The sequence below is a fragment of the Festucalex cinctus genome, chromosome 5, assembly GCF_051991245.1.
Source record: "Festucalex cinctus isolate MCC-2025b chromosome 5, RoL_Fcin_1.0, whole genome shotgun sequence".
NCBI lineage: Eukaryota > Metazoa > Chordata > Actinopteri > Syngnathiformes > Syngnathidae > Festucalex > Festucalex cinctus.
The window spans coordinates 17,033,354-17,055,783 of NC_135415.1; the positions used below are offsets into that span (position 1 = coordinate 17,033,354).

Below are 22,430 nucleotides of genomic sequence, written 5' to 3' on the forward strand. Positions count from 1 at the left end.
AAGAAGAAAGCATGCATAAAATGAAAGGAATGTTCAACGTTTGGGATCATTTGACACTTGAAAATAGAAGCTGAAGTACAAAGCTTGAGTTACACAACTGCACGTCTAACAGTACTCCAAGAGGACACAAAAAAATACTTATATAATATATTTTGGTTAGGAGATTACTTTAAATCGACATGTTGAAAACTGGGCAATATTATCTTTGTGCAAACACAATGTTTCATACAGCTGTTGTATTGGATTGTGGAGGTATACCTAATTACGTGTCCAGTGATTGCAATACAAATTCCAAGGATAAAGTCTCTCAGTGGCCTGGTGTTGCTTTCACATGAAGACCATGACCCATAATAAGAATGGGGTGTGAACCCTCTCTCATGGATTTCGGAATTGTGTCCCAGATGGAAACCACATTTCTCTGTCTTCCTTTTCTGTCTTCCTCTTCTGTCTTCTTCTTGTCTCCTCTGGCCCGTCCTGTTGTCTGAGACACAATCCATGAGTGTGTGTCCGTGTGTCATTGTGTGTCACCAGCAGTCACTCGCCTCAACACTCACTTCAAACACACATTTCACATTTTTGGAATGATGACATTGCCTGTGCTTGCTTCTTTGGATATGACATGATGATAAATGACCAAGTTGATGCACTTGACTAGAAAGTAACCATTTATCCTCTCTCTGTGTTTATTCTCTTCTTTCTTGTATTCAACACTCCCCATCCACCCACTTTCCTTTGACATGCTTGTCTTCCCTCCCCCTCTGACGCATCACATTTTCCTCCCACTCTCTTCATGCCTTTATGCCTCCCTCCTCGCTCTCCTTCCCGCCCGCCTCGCTCCTTGTGGGGTTTCCGTTTCCCCCCCAGGCGATGCTGGGGAAGGTAGCCACGGAGACGTCCAGGAAGAAGGACGTTGAGGAGGTTCAGAACCGCCACCGCCTCATCCCCATGGGACGCAAGATCTACGAGTTTTACAACGCTCCCATCGTCAAGTTCTGGTTCCATACGGTCAGTTTGAGGCCCGGAAATAAACACCAACGTAGGTCGGTTGATTCTGGAGCAGCTTCAATTACCGTTTGCCTTTGCAAACAGTGTTCCCAGCTTTATTATTTCCTGCTCTTGTCATTTCCCGGATTCACTGGGATTTGACAGTTTAGACTGGTGAGGAGATTGGAACACAGCTTAGGTATAACATTTCTAATCTACTGTTCATCTTCAAAGTTCTTGAAAAATTAGCCTCTACAACCCTTTCTAGTCTGTTTTTTTTCCCATCCACAGAACTGAAACTGCTCTCATAAAAATCGCCAACTGAAGTCCTCGCTATAGTTGACTGATTCATTTTCCATCCTCATCCTCCTTGACCTGAGTGTGACCTTTGACTCCTTCATTGGCGTCGCCCACACCCGACAGCATTGAGTTCATTTAGCTAAAGTCCTTTTCATCCATCACGTCACGAATCACTTCAGGGGTGCCCCAGGGCTCTGTCCTGGAGCTCCTATGTGTTATCTACTTCTTCCCCCTTAGTGTCATTTTCCATAAATGTGATGTTCTCCTTCATTGCTTTGTAGATGACACCCAGCTCTACCTTTCCTGCACACCCAATTTCTCACATCCAAATATTAGGTCCTGTTTCACATTCAAATTCATGAAATTAAAGAAAGATAAGATGGGATTCCTCCTAATTGGCACATTTACATTCCAGTAGGTCACGTCTTAGTCTCCCCTTCAGGTTTTAGGAGTGCAGGTGTCATCCTTGACAGCACACTATTATTCCATTCAGATATGAGTAACAGAATCGGGTCTGTTTACTTCCACCTGCGCAACATCAACCAGCTCCGTCGCACGGCTCCCGCCCTTTGGCCTCCCTCAGTGCAGTACTCTGCTGCACATAATCATTGCCCCCATACTCCAGGAGGTTCAATGGCTTCTGGTCAAACAGAGGATTCAATTAAAAGTCCTTCTTCATACCTTCAGGGTCTTTCAACAACATCTCCCCTCCATATTTGTCTGACCTGTTCCACATCGCCACTCCAGTCCGCACCCTCAGGTCCTCCTCCTCCATCTACTTGATTGTTCTTGCAGCACCATTGGGAGCAGAGCTTTCAGCCACTCGGTTCCCTAGTTCTGGAACGCTCTGCCACCTGACCTGTGCAATTTAGACTCTTTCATTACCTTCAAATCCAAACTTTAAACGTACATGTTCAGTATAGACCACACATTTCAAATACACTGCCGTATATGTATATATATTTTAATTTATTTGTTTTATTCTTTTGTACATGTTTTTTGTTTTTTTTGTTTTTTTTATGTACAGTTACATTGAGCACCTTGAAAGGTGCTTACAAAAGCAATGTATTATTATTATTATTATTATTATTATTATTATAAGTAGCAGTGTTACCTAATGGACAAGAATGGTGCGGGTATACCTAATGTTGTGGCCAGTGACTCTATAAAGGAATAAACACAGATCACAAAACAGAGCATTATAACCGAATTGCAAACAAACATGTTCTATTGTCCTCATTAGGATCCCAGCTGACTTTGGATGAAAGGCAGAGTACACCCACAATTTGATTGCCAGTCAGTCACAGGACACAAATAGACCACCACCAACCATGAAAGTCTGATGAACTTATCATACATGGTTTTGAAATGTGGACGCAAAGCTGCAGATTCAAAACCAGAATTTCAAGGCAAACTTGCGCAGCAATGCCCTGCAATCAAAACACAACAAAAACAACATGATGTAAAAGTGTTTTGAATTTTTATGTGTGCCTTTGGGGTACACTTAATGGCCTTATGTGCTGATTGTATTCTTTCTGATATCACATAAATTAACTTGCATTAACTTTGCTTGAAGAGATGTCACTGTTATGCTTCTCCTTTCATCCCATTTCCTGCTTCTGGCTATTTACTTTCCTCTGTTTCCTTTTGTGAGTTATATTAATGTATTGTGTGGTCTTCCTTGGCTCACCGTTACTCTTGTATACTGCTCAGCATTGTGGTAGCAGTTTTTTGTACGCAACCAAATCTATCACTTTGCACAGATCTTTTTACCAATTTAGTTTACTGTTGTTTTATGACGGTAGAAGATAAATTTGACTGCAATTGAATTACACAATAATGTCTGACAGCAAAATGGATTTTGTGCTCACCTTTTTCCTTGCACACACGGCCTAACTTCTGATTTGAATATGATTTCCTCTGGTCTGCATGGTGATGAGCTACAGTTCATATTACAAGAGCCGTAGAAATCAAATCAGTCAGTCGATGACTGATGTTAATAGGCACAGCCGCGGGAGACGCGTAATGGACGTTTTCAGGCCAAGTGTGCAGGTAGAGCAGTGAGGTGTCTCGACATCAAATCTCTATTTTAAGGGCTAGTGTCACTCATTCAGCGAGCAGTCATTAAAATGAGCAAGTGTCACAGCAGCCAACCAGTTAGTGGTTGATGCGGCAGGCAAATCACACAATTGTTACTCTCGACTTACTCAGGTGGCTGTCTCACTATATTTCAGCATACCAACTGCTAGCATGTTAACATCTCATGATGAGATGAGATTCTCATCAATTATTATTAGAAATAGCGCCTGATTGGGGACGGTGTGGCTCAGTGGTATGGTGGTCGTCTCCCAACCCACAGGTTGTGGGTTTGATCCCATGCCATTGTGAGCATGTCGAAGTATCCTGAACCCCCAATTGCTCCTGATGCTGCGTCATCAGTAGGTGAATGGGTAGTCAAAAATGTAAAGCGCTTTGAGGGCCCTGTAAGGTGGAAAAGCACTATCTAAATGAAGTGCCATTTGATTACAGCATCTTAGCAATTTCTCTCCTCAGCGATGTCAGTCTGTCTTGGCATTTTTGTTAGTCGCCTTGCTGTGTTTTTGCATACTGACTGTTAGCATGTTAGCATATGATCAGTTCACATTAGAAATAGAACCTGAATACAGCGCAAGATGTAAAAGCTATATGGTCTGCCTTGCAGAGTTTGTTACGTTGATACCGTGCTATAATTTTAGCATACCAACTGTTAGCGTGTTGGCATTTTTATCTTTTTATTTATTTATTTTTTATTTTTTTGCACGCGTAAAAATGTCTAAATTGCTCTGTATTGGCTGTATTTAGCACCTGGATATGGGACAAGATGTCAAATCCTTCTCGGCTTACAGTAGCCTACTTTGGGTCTTTTGTTTCTCATTTAGCAATTCTTGCTATACAGCTAGCTGTTAGCATGTTAGCATTAGCTATGTGAAATGTCATTAGAAATACAACACATGTTAAACCCTTATCAAGTGTCTTAACATTTACTATGTTGAGTTCGCTATTTATTTTCCTTGTTAGCTAAAGAGCTGTTAGCACATTAGCATTTTTATCAATTTTCAACATTTCCTTTCCACTACAGATGGCCTACGTGGGCTACCTAATGTTGTTCAACTACATTGTCCTGGTAAAGATGGAACTATGGCCGTCCCCTCAAGAGTGGATTGTCATCGCTTACATCTTCACCAACGGCATTGAGAAGATGAGAGAGGTACTCGTGCACATTACACACACATTATGTTCGGAAAATCACTTCACCCAATGAACTGATGACACTTATGTCACAATGCTTCAGAAAGTTGTGTGGCTGCAGCTAGCATTACATCCATTTCATCAAACAATGAATGATAAATAGGGGATACAAAATAGGGGTCAGGGGCTATTTAGGACAGGTGGCAAAATAAATAAAGATTAAAGGGGGAAAATTGAACAATGTAGACTAACGAGATTACCATATGTTAGCTTTTGACCTTGTAAGTCTATGAAAAGCATTCATCACTTTGTCACGTCCATCTTTTACTGAACTATGCCCCTGAATAGATGAACTCACACTGCCCTCTATCGGCAGTTTTGCTGCAATGCATCATAATCACTCCAGCAACAACAATCCATTTGGTTCCAGATGTGTTGTAGATTGCACTGATATAGTACTGCAGTACATTATATGAGAGATGTTTCTAGAATTATTTTGTTTTGCTGCATAATGTACACAAAATGTTAGAAATAGGTTGGAACCTCTGGGTTCAAATACGCAGTGTCAGGGGTGCTGATTGACATGTCATGTCATGTTTTCTTTTTTTGTTTTTTGTTTTTTTAACTGTTTGGTGAAAAAAAAATCTCTGTTTAATGTGTATACTTGTGTCTTCCCCTTTCAGTCTCACATGTATTTACCTTCAATTCTTTTCTGACATATTTCAGCATCCTCCTCTGGTCTCCCTTCCCGGCTCTAATTCCTCTCCAACCCTCTTCTAGATCCTTATGTCAGAGCCAGGGAAGTTGTTACAAAAGGTCAAGGTGTGGCTTCAGGAGTATTGGAACATCACAGACCTCATGGCCATCCTGATCTTTTCTGTCGGCATGGTTCTGCGTCTCCAGGAGCCCCCGCTCATGAGCTATGGACGGGTCATCTATTGCGTCAACATCATCTACTGGTACATCCGGCTGCTCGACATCTTTGGTGTCAACAAGTACCTGGGTCCCTATGTGATGATGATTGGCAAGATGGTGAGATGTAGCCGGAGCGTGATCTGCTTTTTGTGTTACAAACGTGACCGTTTAGTTTCATTTCTATGCGGTACAGAGAACCTCGTGTAATCACAGCTCGGCTGCTTGATGTAGGAAGAGATCAGAAGTGTGTATTTGTTTTGTTTTTGAGGTGATTATTGCTCGTGGTGCTGTACAAAAAGCTCTCTTTGATAACACAAACAGCAATTAGAGAGGGGATGTAATAACTTTGTCAGGTAATTGGCGTATATACTTTGTGATGGTGCGGCCGCCTTAAAATCAAAGCAATTCGGAGGAAAAACAAGCACAAATGCACACGGGCGTCTGAATTCATTCGAGCCGTAATTACACTGACCCGCCAGATGGTTTGTGGGAAAGAGCCAGTAAAACTTTTGAAAAGGGCAGACGCGCCGAAAATACTTGTAAGGTAATTTAGAAGAAGAAGTGTAGGATCTAATCAGATCAACAAGTACAAGCATAAACAACACAGTGCTAACTTTGAAAAGCCGCCAGCGTCTCTTGTTGAAGCCACTTGGCAGGAGAGTGAAGCCATCTTTGGCTTCCAGGAACATCTTCAACGCTGAAGGAAGATAAACACTGTATGATAAAACAAAACTCAAATTACTCACGACACCTTTAAAGTGGAGATGAACTTGTTGCTCAAACATTGTGCTTTTTAACATTCTTAACGGTGCACGATGCAAGATTAGACTCAAATTTGAGTGTTAAAATAACCATATTTTTCACCCGCACATGTTTTAAGAATTGTATAATGGACGGGCACAATGACTGTTGCCCCTATTTTTCTGTAGAAGGAAAAAATGTTGGAGCGTTCGGGTCGGAAACTTTAGCTTTTGCTCTGAGTATGACGTCATGCGCGTTCACGCAACTTCACGGACAGGACAGCTAATTCAAGATGGACTTGAAGAGACCTGCACCCGATACGTCTCCCTTGTGGAGACTCCACGGAAGACAAAGAGAAGTAAAAAACTTTCAGACCAGCGTCACGGGAGGACGCGGATAAATATAGGAGCAGCGTTCGTCAGGTGGCGAGAGCTAAAAGCTATCCTGGGGATGAAACGGGACCCACAGCTTGCTGACGTTTTGCTAAAAAGGTAAGACTTCGTAACGAAAATACGATAGGGTCTATTTATGATAGCGGTGCAGAATAAAACTACCACACGGTCGCTAACTAATGTCTCCACACTTGGGCATATTAGCAACGTATTGCTATCCTCAATGTCATCGGATTCACGAGATGCACTATTGACGTTTGGAAGGTTGTAATTACGTAAGCTTTTGTCACTCAAAACGACTTTCACATACAAAGTAACTTGAAGATTAATACGTTTCTTACCTCTGTAGACATTATTAAGCCTATGAAAAAGGCGTTGTGCTCCGTGTTGACGTTTGTTCGATTAACTTGGAGGTTTGCTCGTGCCCGAAAAGTCGCGCACGCTCCTGGCCGTGTGCACGTCGCTGGGGTCCATTCCACGTTTCGCCAGAGGGGTCGCAAATATGCAAAAACTCGCATCGTGCCCCTTTAACTTTTCATACCAGTGTAAAAAGTTACACATTGTTTTATGATTAACTAACTAATGATGTGACGCTGTTGAGTGTGCAAAGTAAGGATTATTTATAACTAGAGGTGTCAGGCGATTACAATTTTTAATTGTAATTAATTGCATGACTTCAATGGTTAACTCACAATTCTGTTCTAAATGTACAATAAAATGTGCAATGAGATATTTCCCCCCCTATGCTCTTGTTAACACAAATATGGGGAAAAAAAATGTTAAACTGATAGAAATAGTCATTGATAAGTCATTTCATAATAATTCATTAAAGTTGAGTTAAAATTAAATAGATGTACTTACGGTACTATAAATAAAACAAACAAAAAAACAAGTATGATATTGATTTGTGTTGTGGTTATTTTTCTACCACTAGATATAATATATAATTGCATTTGTAAGATATTAGTGACAGCTCAGTCAATTTTTCTATTCATATTAAGATTAGATAATCTTTAACATTGAAATTCTGCACATTTTTTAAAATTGTAAAAACATAACTTGACCCCAGTCTCCACAAATATATGCATTATTATTCAATTTATTACTTCCAAATTTTGACGTGGATGTGTCTGCTGTGTTGCGACTGGAATTCCCCCAGTACAGACTTTCCAAGTTAGGGGCGGTCATTAATTGTGCGTTAAAAAAAACAAATTGTGGCATTAGAGGAACTTTAAATTAACTCAAACGTAACACACTAATTTTGACACCCCTACTTATAACAGCTGTTATTTGCTGGGGACAGGGACCGACCCCTTGATCTTAAGAAAAATGTTCTTAACACCCTCCAGATTTATTAATTATTGATTTATTGCAGGTATCATATTTTGTTTTATTCACCTATTTATTCACAGGTCAAACTTGTCAAACTGTCAATGAGCTTGAACCCGAATGTGATCAATTGTATTTGAGTGCCACTGCTTTACGGTCTTGAGTTTTGGAAGATCCCCTGCATGTTGTAAACTGTTAGAAAATGAGATTCTTTATATAGCCACAATCAGTCTTATGAAGTACACTAAAGTATCCCGTAGGGCTAATTACCAGACTCCAAGATAACTGTGCCATTTCCGGGGCCAAACGATTACAGGCTTACCAAAGCCATAAAAGTCAAGTGTACAAAAGTAGTACCCGTGAGGGTACTAACCCTGTGACAAGTCATTCATTGTTCACCATTCACATACAATAACATCATATTCTGTTAATTCAGCGTGATGATGATTCCTATGGCCAAAGGGGGATCAATCCATCCATCAGTTGGGTCATGGGTGAACCAATTCCAGCTGACTGATTGACACATTCTTATCCAGAGTACCCGCAGAAAAGCCATAAAAGCATAGGGGGAGCAGATGAGATTTGCGGAAACTGTAAGGAAGACGTGCTTGACACTAGTCCCCTTTTCTGCCGTAGGCGATCTTGGTGGCTAATTCTGATAAATTAATATACTGTTCAGGCTTTAATTTGATTGACTGTGTGCTTTTTCAAGTACTAATTGTTCTGAAGGAAGTATGGTAACTTCATTCATCACTTCAAGACGGACGGAGCGGCCGAATGAATATTGAGCGAAGGTTCCGCTTTGAGCACATTAATTTATAGTTTGATTGATCAACCGAGACTCCGAGTCAATTGAGAAACATGAAGCGCAAACGAAGGCAATCATTAGTCAAACAATTTCTTCAGACGTGGGCTTCTCTCAGATGTTTCTCTTCCGTCCTCCCTTCCCTTTTTGAGCCACCTTCGTGCTTTTTTGACAACTCTCCCTCTTCGCCCCTTCTGTCAGATGATCGACATGATGTACTTTGTGATCATCATGTTGGTGGTGCTCATGAGCTTTGGGGTGGCGCGGCAGGCCATCCTCAACCCCAATGAAGACCCTTCCTGGATGCTGGCACGCAATATCTTCTTCATGCCTTACTGGATGATCTACGGCGAGGTGTTTGCTGACCAGATTGACCGTAAGTTCACCATCGAGCGATATTGAATCTGGGCCGTCACGAGTTTCGAATGTTTTTAGAATTGATTAATCTATCGTTTAATCGACGTATCGGATTCATTTTAATTTGGCATTAAGGTGTATTACAATATTTTTTTTTACCCGTGGTTACTGCTTATAAACCGTGATTGGTGTTTATTTCGTACTTCAAGTTTTTATAGTGATTAAAAAAAAAAGAGGGGGGGGGGCGGATTTGATGTTGTGCTGTGTTACCAGTTTGGTCATTGTTTTCCAAAGTAAAAAACAAATGTCTTATTTTGATTAAACACAGGAGATAATCAGTCTTCTTTCATGAAGGACTACAGAAATCAGTGAACAAATACTGTTGATTTTCTGAAGTGCATGTAAACAACCTGCAGTCTCTAATAACAATATTGAGGCACTTACTTGCTAATGCATGCACACATTGAGTTCCTCCACATATTGACTCGGTTCATAAGCATATTACGTTCCTCTTTATCTGAACATTAGTGTGGATTTTAAATACAGAAGGGCCAAAACATGTTTTGTGAAAATTAAAGTGCACTAAAAAAAAATAGCCACCAGAGGGTGCTACAACTGCACAAATGGAAATCAACTTGACTTTTTTAACAGATGTTCTGCTTTTAATATCATAACGTGACGACAACGATATTTTGTAGTGATAGACCGATATGGCTTCTTCAAGGCCGATACTGAGTCCGATTATTAGTAGTCAAGGAGAACGATAACCGATATTTCAAGCCGATATTAATTTGCAGTAGAAGAGAAAATATTAGTGTCAAAATTAAAATGTACTTTTTTCTTTTGATTTTAAACGATATTGACAGCTTTGTTGAAACATTACATAAAACACATTGCAGGGAGTTTCAACATTTCTTTTTTTTTTTCTTTTTTTTTTTAATTCTTAAAAATAAAACATTTAGGGAATTCCCAGTGTCAGCATCATTATTTATAAAGTGGAAATTGAAATAGATCCATAAATGAAAAGTTCCTGTATCTCACTGTGCAAAAAATGAATGCAAACGTAGCAAATTTGGGGTTTTCATCAGGATTCATAAAAAGTTTCAAAAGATTTTTGCAGAAGGTGAAAAATTGTCAGAATGTGTTCAAAATACCCGCTTTATTGGCCTTCAGATTGGTCAAAAGGCCGATACCGATATTTGTCAAACTGCCAAATATCGGCACCGAGAATCGGCCCGGCCGATAATCGGTCTATCCCTAATATATTGTGGCAGTATTAATATCGCAATATCACGATATTGCCCCTACTGTTACATCCCTACCTCATAGCAGAATTAGACATTCAAATTCTAGTATACGTTGTACATTGTGGAAAATAATCAAATGTTTTCTGTGCCACAAACTGTGCATTTTCTGTGAAGTTACAACATCAGTCTTCCATTTAGCGTCTGAATATTAATGTCACTATAGAGAAACGTGAACACATACTGTACTGTAGACTGTGTTGGGTCCGTTTGAGAGTGTATCTGTGTGCTGTTCCTTTTTGTGAATATGTTTGCTTGTCCATTACGGGAGGAGTGGCCCAAAGAGAAGAGATCTGAAATAATGTTTTCATTCTGTGTTTCAGATATTCATAGTAGGAAGTTACAGCACAGGCTGAATGAAAAACTCTGGCTGGTCGAAAATTACTTGCGATCTCTCGGAACCTGGCGTAGTAGTGGTGCATCGCACATTGCCCAGTGCTCTCAAAATTCCAGTAAATCTACTCAATATAGATTGAATAATGATATTTATCTTAATTTCACTGCCCCTGCTTCATCATGCTCACTTGACCTCCACGCCATGCCCACTCTTGCCACTAGAGGCCACAAGTGTGCATGCAATACCACACACTTGGTTGAAGTTGCTCTTTTGGTTGGTGTCTTGGGTCAGCTACTGTATAGTAATAGAGGGTGTCAAAATAAGTGGCATCATCTGTAATATGAATATTTAAGTACTACAGTACAAGTCCTAGAAAAAGTTAATCCATTAAAAAATAAAAATAAAAAAAAATACAGCAAATGTGAAATTTCACAAAAACCTTCATTTATTTTGGCCTGCATTTTTGATGTGTTAAAAAAAAAAACAACAAAAGTGGTAGTTAGTGTACTGTAAAAATATTTAATTTAATTTGTACACATTTTTAAATGAGAATTAACTTTTTTTTTTTTTTTTTTTGGACACCCTGTATTATATCAGATGTTAGACTAAGACTATACAGCAAAAACTGTAGTGTTAAAATTTCAGGGTTATTTTTGTGAGAGTTGATTTTAACTCCTCAAGTATAATTTGAACATTTTCAGAGTTAAATGATGTCCAGAGTAGGTGTGTTATTTTACAGTGCTGATCACTTAGCATTAAATTAACTCTGCATTTACCACTTGTATGGACCAATATTGACACTTTTGAAGTGTTAAATTTAACTCTGTAGATGTTAATACTACTGATTTTGCTGTGTACATATATTTAATATTTGGTCCATTTGTAGTTTGACCAAAGGCTACCTCCTGTCTGCAACTTTATTCCTCACAAGCTGCCTTCTAGCCATTAATATATGGCAGTAACACTTTTTAAACAAGGTGTTTCACTGTCTGTCATGTTTTGTTTTGTTTTTTTTCCATTTCAACAGCAAGGGGAACTATCAAAGTTGAAACTTGCGATAGTCCCTTGATGTTTCTTGCCACCAGTTTGAAGCCGTCACTTTAAAAAAGCTTGACTGTAAGAAATGCTGTTGCCATGTCGAATCTTTCACGCCAGCCACGCACATCAAACCTTCTTTTACTGCTGACTCGGCTTCTCGCTGGAGCCGCGCAGCATCAGCCAGACTCCAAAAAAAAAAAATGAAACGCATAAATAAGCAACTCAGTGCATCATGATCAGCCATCCGTCATCTTGTGTAAACTGTTTTTTCACGTGGTTCAGTTGTCAGAGATTTTGAGCGTGCAAATTTTGAACGTAGACAATTACTTCAGTTCTCTGTCTTTGGGCTGCATTGTGTGAATAATTGACGAGCATGACAAGAATGAATCGGAAATGGCAAACAAAGCAAGAACCCAGGCTGAATGTCCCGATGGTAATCCGCAGCAACTGAACCATCACAGATGGAAAAAACACAGAATGTATCTTAAATACATTCCAAAGCAGCCTATGGCTAAGCTACCCCAGCTGTGACAATATATTTCAAACATAAACAATGTCTTGATATATATTGTCAACATGTGTTTTTGTTGGTTCCCTGCTCCCTCATGAAGAGAAGCATAAAATAAACATATGCTTCTTGTTTGTTTGCAAGTAAAAATGCATTTAATCTTTTTTTTTATTATTATTATTTTGTTTGTGTTCTGCTTGCTTTTTGTCACCTTTAACATTTCGATCATATGCCTTCCTTAATTGGCTTATTTATTTCTGTGACCTTTGCACTTTTGAGCTACTGGTGTCATATGAGATACATTAGCTGTAGCTGTGTTGTGCGTTCATCTTTTATTTTTTTTTTGTTTGGCGTGCAGCTCCGTGTGGGCAAAACATCACCACCGAGGACGGAGTGGTGGTCGCTCTGCCTCCGTGTAAGACGGGCGCCTGGATTGTCCCGGCCATCATGGCCTGCTATCTGCTGGTGGCCAACATACTGCTGGTCAATCTCCTCATCGCTGTCTTCAAGTACGTAAAATTTCCTGGTCTTGTATAGGTTGCAATTCAATCTGTTTGGGAAGTCAGTATGAATAATACTTGATGGCCTCACATCTAACACATCAAAGTCAATCTTAAACATTTCTTGACATATGTTGATATGTTTTATGTGACCTCACTAGTCTAAACATAACATTCTGATTAATATTACATTTATTAGGGGTGGGAATCTCTGACATGAGGCCAATTCGATATGTATCTCGATACACAAGTTGCGATTCGATTGAAAAACAATTATCTTTCAGAACAGAACGGTTCGATACGGTTCGATTAAGTTTGGGAACGATACAATTTTCGATTCGATACGATTAATTTCAATATTCAAAACTTATAGTGACATTTGTTGCTTGTAAACATTAATCTTAAAACACCACAAATTTTTACAGTATCTACAAATGTGTAAAAAAAGAACAACAACAATGTCTTCTATATTTTTATATATTGAATCAATTATTTAAATGGGCCGGAACAAAGGGCTGGGCGATATGACTGAAAAATTTATCAGTTTAAATATTTATTAGTTGTTATTGACAGTTATAATTGTTTTTTGTTTTTTAATTCAAAATCAGGATCAGGAAAACAAAAGGCTGATAATTCAATTTGAAATATAAATATTTAACCTTTAAAAAGACACCTACACAATTAAACAGAATATGTCCACATTGTGAACTATTTCAGAAACATAAATTTAAGACATGACATAAACCTACCGTCCAGCCAAAAGAAATATGAAGCCACCTTATGGAACAATAAATCTATCAAACACATTTTAACAACTTTATATATCCAAAAATATTTAAAAAAGTGCATTTCCCTTTTTATTAACAATTTTTGTTTGTAACAATTTTTGTTTTTCTTTGCCACCACATTCATTTTTGGTTAATGTATGACATCTTTTTGGGTTTTTTTTCATCTGAGACACGATGATGACAACGGAATCACGACTGTTTGTTTTGTTTTTTGGGCTGTCGTTCATTTTGCGTTTGATGACGTAATCACGGGCACGTCTCAGTTCTCCTATCTGCTGCTCATGCTAGTTGTAGACATTGACAGGGAGCCACAAACTGAGAAATGAGATACTTGCAGTGTGCGTTTAGCTTAGCTGGTGTGTTGGCTGTGGGACATACATGTGTCGTTTGAATCCATGCATTGGATCGTCACGGGAGTTATTCTTTTTGGCTCGCGCGCAGTACCAACGCCGGCTGGGGACATACAAGTGCCCCGAGAGGAATCGATAGCCATGGGAAATACCGAGATGTATGGCACCGGCTTTTGCTAACTGTCTCCACTGTTGCATGTTGTCACTCGTTGTGAGCGCGCGCGCCGTGTCGCGAGCACGGCGTTGACGGTAGGCTCCCCCCAAGGTGCATAACGTCTTTGCATTATGTTTACAACATCCGGGGAATGAAGCGTCTCTGAGTACTACTTTGCCAGCTCTCTGTAAACACGGAAGTAGCTTGAATAGTGCTGCTACTGAAATGTAAACAAAACAAGTAGAGCACGGTGCAGAACTCTTGCTATTGTTATGAAAACCAAAAAGCCTCACTCGCAACCGATTCACAGCAACGCGATATCCGGTCCACAGCTTTACAAGCAATGTATCTAAGGATTCCCGGCGGATTTTGTATCGGTTGACAAGTCTGCTACCGATACGGCCGTTTAGCTCCCCTTGACGACCGATGGTTCGGTCGAATCGGTTTTTTGTGCCACCCCTAACATTTATGAAACATGAATTATGCAGCAAAATCAAGCCATTTTTTTTTCCATCTCAGGGGGGCGGCCATTTTGCTACTTGCTCACATCAATCACGTCACAGTTGCTCAGGGCTCAGGCAATGACCAATCACAGTTCACCTGTTTTCTGAAGCTGAGTTGTGATCGATTGTTACCCGAGACCGAGTAACTGTGATGTCATCTTCAGTTGACAGCAAGTGGCAAAATGGCCGCCCTCTGAGATAAATAAAAAGGGTTTTACTGCTTAACTCATATTCTAATAACGCAATATTAACCAGAATAGTATATTTAGACCACCTGCATAGAACCTATTATTGTCAAAAAAAAAATTATTTGGGTTGACTTCCCAATCACAAAATAGGAAAAATAAAAGGAATTGTGCAGTGGCTTTTGGGACACCCTCTATTGCACTAAAATGCCTCAAACTATGTAGAAGTTGGGTTTATTTATATCGTGTCATTTCATAATAGTCATCTCAAGGCACATTGCACATTCCTCATCCATTAAGCAAAACCAACTGATATCAACTTTAGTCTGCAATATCAACATTTTTGAAAAGTATAAGCAAGAGGAAGTGCTTGTCAATGAAAAGTAATATTGGTTATTGGTGTTATCATTATTATTATTATTATTATTACTGCATTATTAGTGTTGATTGACAAGAAAAAATATATATATTTATCTGTGTATGTAAAAGTATGAGAATATATGTACATGATATACTATTGAATGTGTTCATTATTAATAATTATAATAACCTTTGTTATTAATAATCAAGATACATCAGCTGTATATTAGCAGTTTATTTTTCTTATATATATATATATATATATATATATATATATATATATATTTATATATATATATTTATATATATATATATATATATATATATATATTTATATATATATATATATTTATATATTTATATATTTATATATATATTTATATATATATATATATATATATATATATATATATATATTTATATATATATATATATATATATATATATATATATATATATATATATATTTATATATATATATATATATATATATTTATATATATATATATATATTTATATATATATATATATATATATATATATTTATATATATTTATATATATATATATATATATATATATATATATTTATATATATATATATATATATATTTATATATATTTATATATATATATATATATTTATATATTTATATATATATATATATATATATATATATATATATATATATTTATATATATATATATATATATATATATGATCTAATCCTCATTCTACTGTGACTGTGTTGTTATTATAGCAACACATTCTTCGAGGTGAAGTCCATCTCCAACCAGGTTTGGAAGTTCCAGCGCTACCAACTCATCATGACCTTCCACGAGCGGCCGGTCCTTCCGCCGCCGCTCATCATCTTCAGTCACATCACCATGGTGCTCAAGCACCTGTGCTGTCGCTGGCGCAAGCACGACGACGACGAGAGGGACTACGGACTGAGTAAGTGGTGATAAAGTGCTGATGATTTCAAGCAAAAATGGAAACAATTTGGTTTTAAATCAGCTACAACGGTACAGTTGGTATCTTACCCAAGTAGACTATGATTTCTCCATTAATTATTTTTTTTTGTCCTTACTGTCGAACTATTAACTGCTTTAGTTATTTATTTATTTATTTATTTATTTTTTTTGGGGGGGGGGTCATGTTCTCACCAGATACCTTCTTTATAATCAAAAATTTTAATTATAGTTCGTGTGCCATTTTTGTAACGTGCGTGGGGGTCGCTTTTATCTATTGAGCTTTCTTGAAAGTAATTCCGTTTTCACATCTCAGTGCCAACTTTTGAAAGCTTACATTTACAAAAGTTCGACATTAACTGTCTTCCCCTTTTTCGGATCAATATGCACATTCCTTATTATTCAAGACATCAGCCACTTAACCACTTAAAACAATATACTGTCAAATAGTTCGTTAGTATGCCGCCCTTGTAACACCCTCAAACTGTTTTGTCATCCACAGAGCTTTTCATCACAGAGGACGAGCTGAAGAAGGTCCACGACTTTGAAGAGCAGTGCATAGAAGAATATTTCAGAGAGAAGGATGATCGATTCCACTCGTCGAACGACGAAAGGATCAGAGTCACATCTGAAAGGTTTGTCAACTCTATAAACAAGCTTTCATTCATGTCATTACATTACAGTGTGGATGTCATCAAGCATTGTGTATTCTAGTTAGGCCTAATGATTTATTAATGTCTCATTGCAAATTGTATGGAAGTGATAGACTAATTGGCTGCAATTAGCAGAGGCATTGTTGATTTAGTCTCATCTCATTTGTGGTCGGGCTAGGTAATTAATTGATTCATTCAAGTTTTTTCTTGTTTTTAAAACTCTACTTGACTCATTCAGCCATTTTCAGCAGTAAGAAGTTAATGTTTTGTCTATAATTAATCTTAATAACTTCATTATTTTTCATGTACAATTAGAACATTTAAAAACACATTTTGCCATTTGCCATCAGTTTAAAATGACAATACAGTTGCTCAGGTAATGACCATTCATGGCAACTGTGATGTCATTTTCAGTCAACAGCAATTGGCAAAATGGCTGCACCCTGAAAATGCTGGACTTTGCTGATTAACTCATATTCCACAAACACAATGTTAATCAGAATGCCGTGTTTAAACTAGTGGAGGCACATGGAAGATATCGTATAATTTGGGGTTGACTTCCATTTTAATGATCGGAAAAGAACTTGCTAGGACGGGGAAAAACGTTTCAAAGCTTTATTGTGTTAAGGAAAAATAAAGCAGATTTTTTTTTTTTTAATAATGTGATTGTCATTTGAGATTTTATTTTTAATAATCTGAGCTATATCCACACAGTTATCAACTCCTTCAACAAAACAGGAGTTCAATAACGCATTCACTCACAGCCATTTTCACTGAAGCAACTCCCTTTCGCTCCCGGCTGTTTTACTGCATTTTGACTGATTTTGCAAGGCCCACAGAATATTGTGTTGTGTTGTATTACTATAAAAATGTGGAACCTACCAAAGAAAAGATGAGTCTCTTCTTTCATCACGAAAATCTATATCTGTTTACGTTTTCCAGCAATTAGCATTAGAATATAACTGTCATTATTATTATTCAGAAACCTGTTGAAACATTGGGGAAAAGAGCTTGTTGCAACATGGCCCTGGTTGATGTCATGCTCTGCTGCCACCTGCTGGCCGGTTTTTGTAATAACTACCATTGCTTTAAGCAACCTCTTCAGGTCAGAGGCTGCATCAAAGCCTTCTCTATGATCTATAAATACTGTTTTGGGACCGTGGCAATATTGAAAATAGAACATGTTTATGTTTTAAATGTCCGAACCTACTTGGCATTGATATATTTGGAACTTACTGTTGTTAGGGTGGAAAACATGGCGATGCGTCTTGAGGAAGTCAACGAGAGGGAGCACTTTATGAAGGCCTCGCTGCAGACGGTTGACATCCGCCTGGCGCAAATGGAGGATCTGATTGGCCGAATCGCGGTGGCCTTGGAGCGTGTGACGGGTGTCGAACGCGGGGAAGTCAACAAAGTTCGATCACGGACATCGTCTGACTGCACCGACTCGGCGTACATCCTTCGACAAGGGGAGTGTGCGGACGCCGCCTACATTCTGCGCCAGAGCAGCTTCAACAGCACCGAGGGGAACACGTACCGCCTGCAGGAGGCGCTGGAGTGCACCGCCGAGGGCTCCATGTCCCCTCCCTCCCCGACCGGTGCGGCGCCACGGACGAGAAGCCATTCCTTTTACGTCCGAGGCGGCTGCGGCGGCGAACGCGCCAGCGGCGCCGAGCGAGCCAACAGCTTCTTCAAAGAGCGCTCGCTTAGTCTCCATCGAGCCAACAGCTCGCAATCGGTGTCGTCGTCCGCCGCCACCAAAGAGTCTAAGCCCCTCCCCCTGGCGACGCTGTCAGTCTCCCAGCAGCACCGCCCGTCGTCGTGCATCGATATCTACGTCTCGACTTCTGAGGAGGCGGCACCCGCCGAGGTTTTTCTGGACTCCCTGCGTGTGGTCCCGCCCCTCCAGAGAGAGGCGTCGCTGCAGTCCGACACGGTCGAGGCGGCGCTGCCGGGAGGCCGGGTCTCGAGTAGCGCCACGGCCGGCGGTTTGGGCGACAGGCACTCGGAGGGTGGTGCGGCCAGCAGCGGGACAGCCATGTTTGATGACAGCGCGGCCGCCGATTTGTCCTTGTGTTCGGCCCACCTGTTACCGGACACCAGCCTCCCGCCTTGGGAGGCAGAGCCGTCACCGCCCCCCTCGGCCGGGCCGCTGGAGCGCTCCAAGAGCAGCCGCCTCCTCTCCACGGTGGGCACGTCCTTCCTGGAAGAGCCTCCATTGGTCAAATCGCACAGCCTGATGTTCACGGCGAGGAGCTGCTACGGCGGACTGGGTGCGGGCGTCCAGGTCAAAGCCGCAGAGTACACCAGCATCACAGACTGCATTGACACGCGCTGCGTCAACTCGCCGTACACCCCCGTAGAACGCTCGCACTCCCCCGGGTGCTCCACGTCCTTCCCTTTCGATAAACCCTCAGACGTCAGCTCCTCTCATCCAGAGAGAGAGGCAGAGCTCAGTCACACGGAGTCCGATCCGGAGGACCCCGAGGACCTGATCCCGGCACCTGACACCCCTCGTCTGGGGACCCTCGGCGGGGCCCCTCTCTGCTCCCCCTTCTCCAGGCTGGAGCGAGCCAACAGCTGCTCTTCAGACGACTCCCATCCTTCGCTCACGCTGGCCCCTCCGCACAGGAAGAGCCTGTCTGTGAGTGAGAGGATGGAGAGGGGACCGAGTCTGGGGGCAGACAGGGGGCCCGGGCCGGGGGGTCGGGGTCTGGCAGGAACCAGAAACCCCTTCCTCAGGAGCAAGTCCGGGGCGCGGCCTGACACGGCCAAGACTGACAGCCTCTCCATGAGGAAGCTGGCCGCGCCATCAGCATTCCGCAGCTTCGAGAGACACAACTACACGTGACAAGACACACATCACACACACACACTGAAAGGACCAGGGAAGAAGGGAAAGCATGAAAGCAGGACCACCTTGCCCTTAGATATCCAATTGAACCAGATCTGCAGTGTATTCGGGATCATCAAATGGAGTGTGTGAGCGGGTCCGACTGTATACCGTCAACAAAGCGCTACCAATTTAGACTAGGTTTCACTTGCTCCCCTCTTGTAGCTAACTTAACTCTCAGTGAAAGCTGTTTTTGTGCTGTATGTCTTCCACCCACTATCTTTTACACCGTCTTTGTGTCTAAGCCACATCACAGAAGGAAAGAAACTGGAACTACCAAGGTAAGACAAAGATAAGGAACACACAAAAACGTATTTCTCGTAGAATAGTTTTCATTATATCACAGAATGATAACAAAGTCATGTAGCTGCTTCCTCAAGAAATCCTTTCACAATCATGCAGCACTCCGTAGTTGTCATGGCAACCACAAACTTGACATCCATCCGTGCGCTTATTCTGTTTAGGCCGGTGCGTCACTGTAGAGTCACGAATGGGACATTTTGTGGGAATTGACCCCATGCTAGCTGTAAGAAAGTCAGCTCCACAAGCCACTACGCTGCCAGTCTGGCTCCTTCCCGAGCTCGTTTCTTTCATCGAAAGCAGTTGCTGGAAAAAAAACAAAAGGGGGCAACTTTATGACATGTAATATGTCAGGTTATGCCTGTCAGCAATCTGCGTGTGCGGTGATCCAAGTAGTAAACACAAGGACGAGTGGCCTTGTGATAAGACAGCGAAAAACACATGCTCGTGCTACTGTGGATTGAGGTGTGCGTAAAAGAAGAAATTGCGACATGACTCTGCTTACATTCATGTGTTTAGCCGTTTACATTCGGCCTCTCTTCACCTGCAACCAAAATGATATCGACCCAAAGAATTTCAGTCTTTGTTATTGAGTTACTTCATAATCGGAAGCGGTTTTAAACTGGAATCGAACATTCTTGCCACCCTGTTTACATACACAGCAATGTGCAAAGGTCCTTTTTAACGCCACTTTGAAAATTAATGCATGAACCAAGGAGGACGTTTACAGAGCACACAGATGTTTAAAAGTCTTACATTAAAGTCCAAAAACTTGAATGTTAGGTTCGTGGAAGATCAAGTGTGTCAAAGTCATCAATTCAAGGGCCACTTTCACCCAAATTTGATCTAAAGTGAGCCAGACCAGTTTGGCCATGGCGTAATGTTTTGGGTGGCAAAGAATTACATATATAATATATTATCTGAAATTTCTCAAGAAGAATTAGAGATTTTTTTTTTTTCATCAAATCAAATTTCAGAATGTCATCTAAGAGGTTTTCAATGCGCCCTCCAGTGGACAAAATTAGTGACAACAGTTAATTTGAGTTGAAAAATTAACGTTTGTGGACCCAATTCTTGAGTCTTGTGGACTCAATATTTGACACCCCTTCTCTAAATTTTGCGCAAGTGTGAATTATGAGTGCAAATGCTTGTTTGCTTTACGGTCTGTTCTGTATGTGCCCTGCTATCATTCTTGGGTGTTTCCACCTCTCGCCTGTAGAACAGCTGAGATAAAAAAAAAAAAATAAAAAAAAAAACTACAACTCACACACGCAACCCTAATGAGGATAAGCGCTTTATAAATGGATGGATGGATTGGGGGGGTTATTTCAGGTATAGAAAACGTTTTCTTCAATAAAACTGCAAGCTGCATTCACTGTGAAATCTGATAGCAAGCGTTAATATTCATTGAAGGTGAGGTCTTAAGTGTACAGTAGCTTTTCAATGGATGTCTTTTTGTGTGACTTTCTGGATAACGGTGAAGCTCCAGAATTTGTCTATCCATATCACTATCATATTAATGTGAATGCCCTCCCCCAAAATCATAATGGCGCTGCCTGTTGTTCATTCTACCGGAACCAGGAAGTAGCCAAATAAGTCACAAACACATATGGCACTTTTTGACCTTAAAATGTGGCCTTGGCAGAGGTCTATTGTATATTTTTTCATACATATTATACAGTATATAGTCATTATAGCATTATGAAATTGTTATACTTAGACATAATGGTGGCCTAAGAGAATTTTGCACAGTACTGTTCATGAGTGGCGCCAGATAATTGGAAGACTCTCTTGTCAAGACAATAAAAGTAGACAATAGCAGAATTTCGAGCAGTAAAAAGAATGAAAAGAGGTGTCATTACATCTTTTATTTCTTTTCCTATTCGACTGAAAAATCTTTGAATATAATGCCCATCTTCACTAGTGTTTTGGTCAAGCTGAGATAGGAGTGTGTCGAATTCAGTGGTTATGAGGCTAAAGCTAAACAGCTAACTAGCTAGTGAATGATTGGGAAACAATTGCGAAAAGGTGAGTCACGCACGCACGTGAAAGTGCCTTCCAAACACCGCTACATATCACTGACGGGTCTGAGCTTAGGTGGAGGATCAGAAGGACTTGACGTAATTGAGGGGAGGTTTGCTCAAAAGAGAAACTTTGGCCAAGGTTTGCGTGTGCGTGGCTCATACCTGTGGTTGACTCCGAATGGTGCCGCAAAGATGCAACTCATCAGTTTTTGTTTAGTTCTGCACAACTGCGGTGCGGTGGGCCCCATTAAAGAGGTCCATCTGTAGATACAAAGGGCTCTTTTTAATCATCATCATTCTCCAAATGAGGACATAACTAAATATTCTGCTTAATTTTCCAGCCAATACATTCCACACAAGTATAGTATCATTAATTTAATGTTTCATTTCACTTCAATGACTAACAGCTCAATGCCTGTTTGATTTCCAGATATAATGTATAACCTCTTCATATTTATATAAATTTTTTAAATGAAAAGAAAGACAGCTACATTCACTACATGCTGATGTA

At 40.2% G+C, this 22,430-nt stretch overlaps 1 protein-coding gene across 11 annotated transcripts in view; it reads left to right on the top strand.

Annotated features, from left to right (window-relative positions):
• The window catches only part of trpm3 (transient receptor potential cation channel, subfamily M, member 3), a 152,656-nt gene extending 132,407 nt beyond the window's left edge, over positions 1–20,249 (top strand). For 7 of the 11 annotated variants that reach the window (XM_077520875.1, XM_077520877.1, XM_077520878.1 and 4 more), the window contains 8 exons: positions 865–1,005; positions 4,403–4,531; positions 5,293–5,544; positions 8,896–9,070; positions 12,597–12,747; positions 15,839–16,032; positions 16,552–16,684; positions 17,948–20,249. In XM_077520875.1, the coding sequence (XP_077377001.1) occupies positions 865–1,005; positions 4,403–4,531; positions 5,293–5,544; positions 8,896–9,070; positions 12,597–12,747; positions 15,839–16,032; positions 16,552–16,684; positions 17,948–19,553 (2,781 nt within the window). In that variant the 3' untranslated portion in view covers positions 19,554–20,249. Of the gene's footprint in view, positions 1–864; positions 1,006–4,402; positions 4,532–5,292; positions 5,545–8,895; positions 9,071–10,678; positions 10,808–12,596; positions 12,748–15,838; positions 16,033–16,551; positions 16,685–17,947 lie in introns of all 11 variants that reach the window. The other 4 variants (XM_077520872.1, XM_077520874.1, XM_077520873.1 and 1 more) reach the window with 1 other exon arrangement.
• Positions 20,250–22,430: the final 2,181 nt, after the last annotated feature.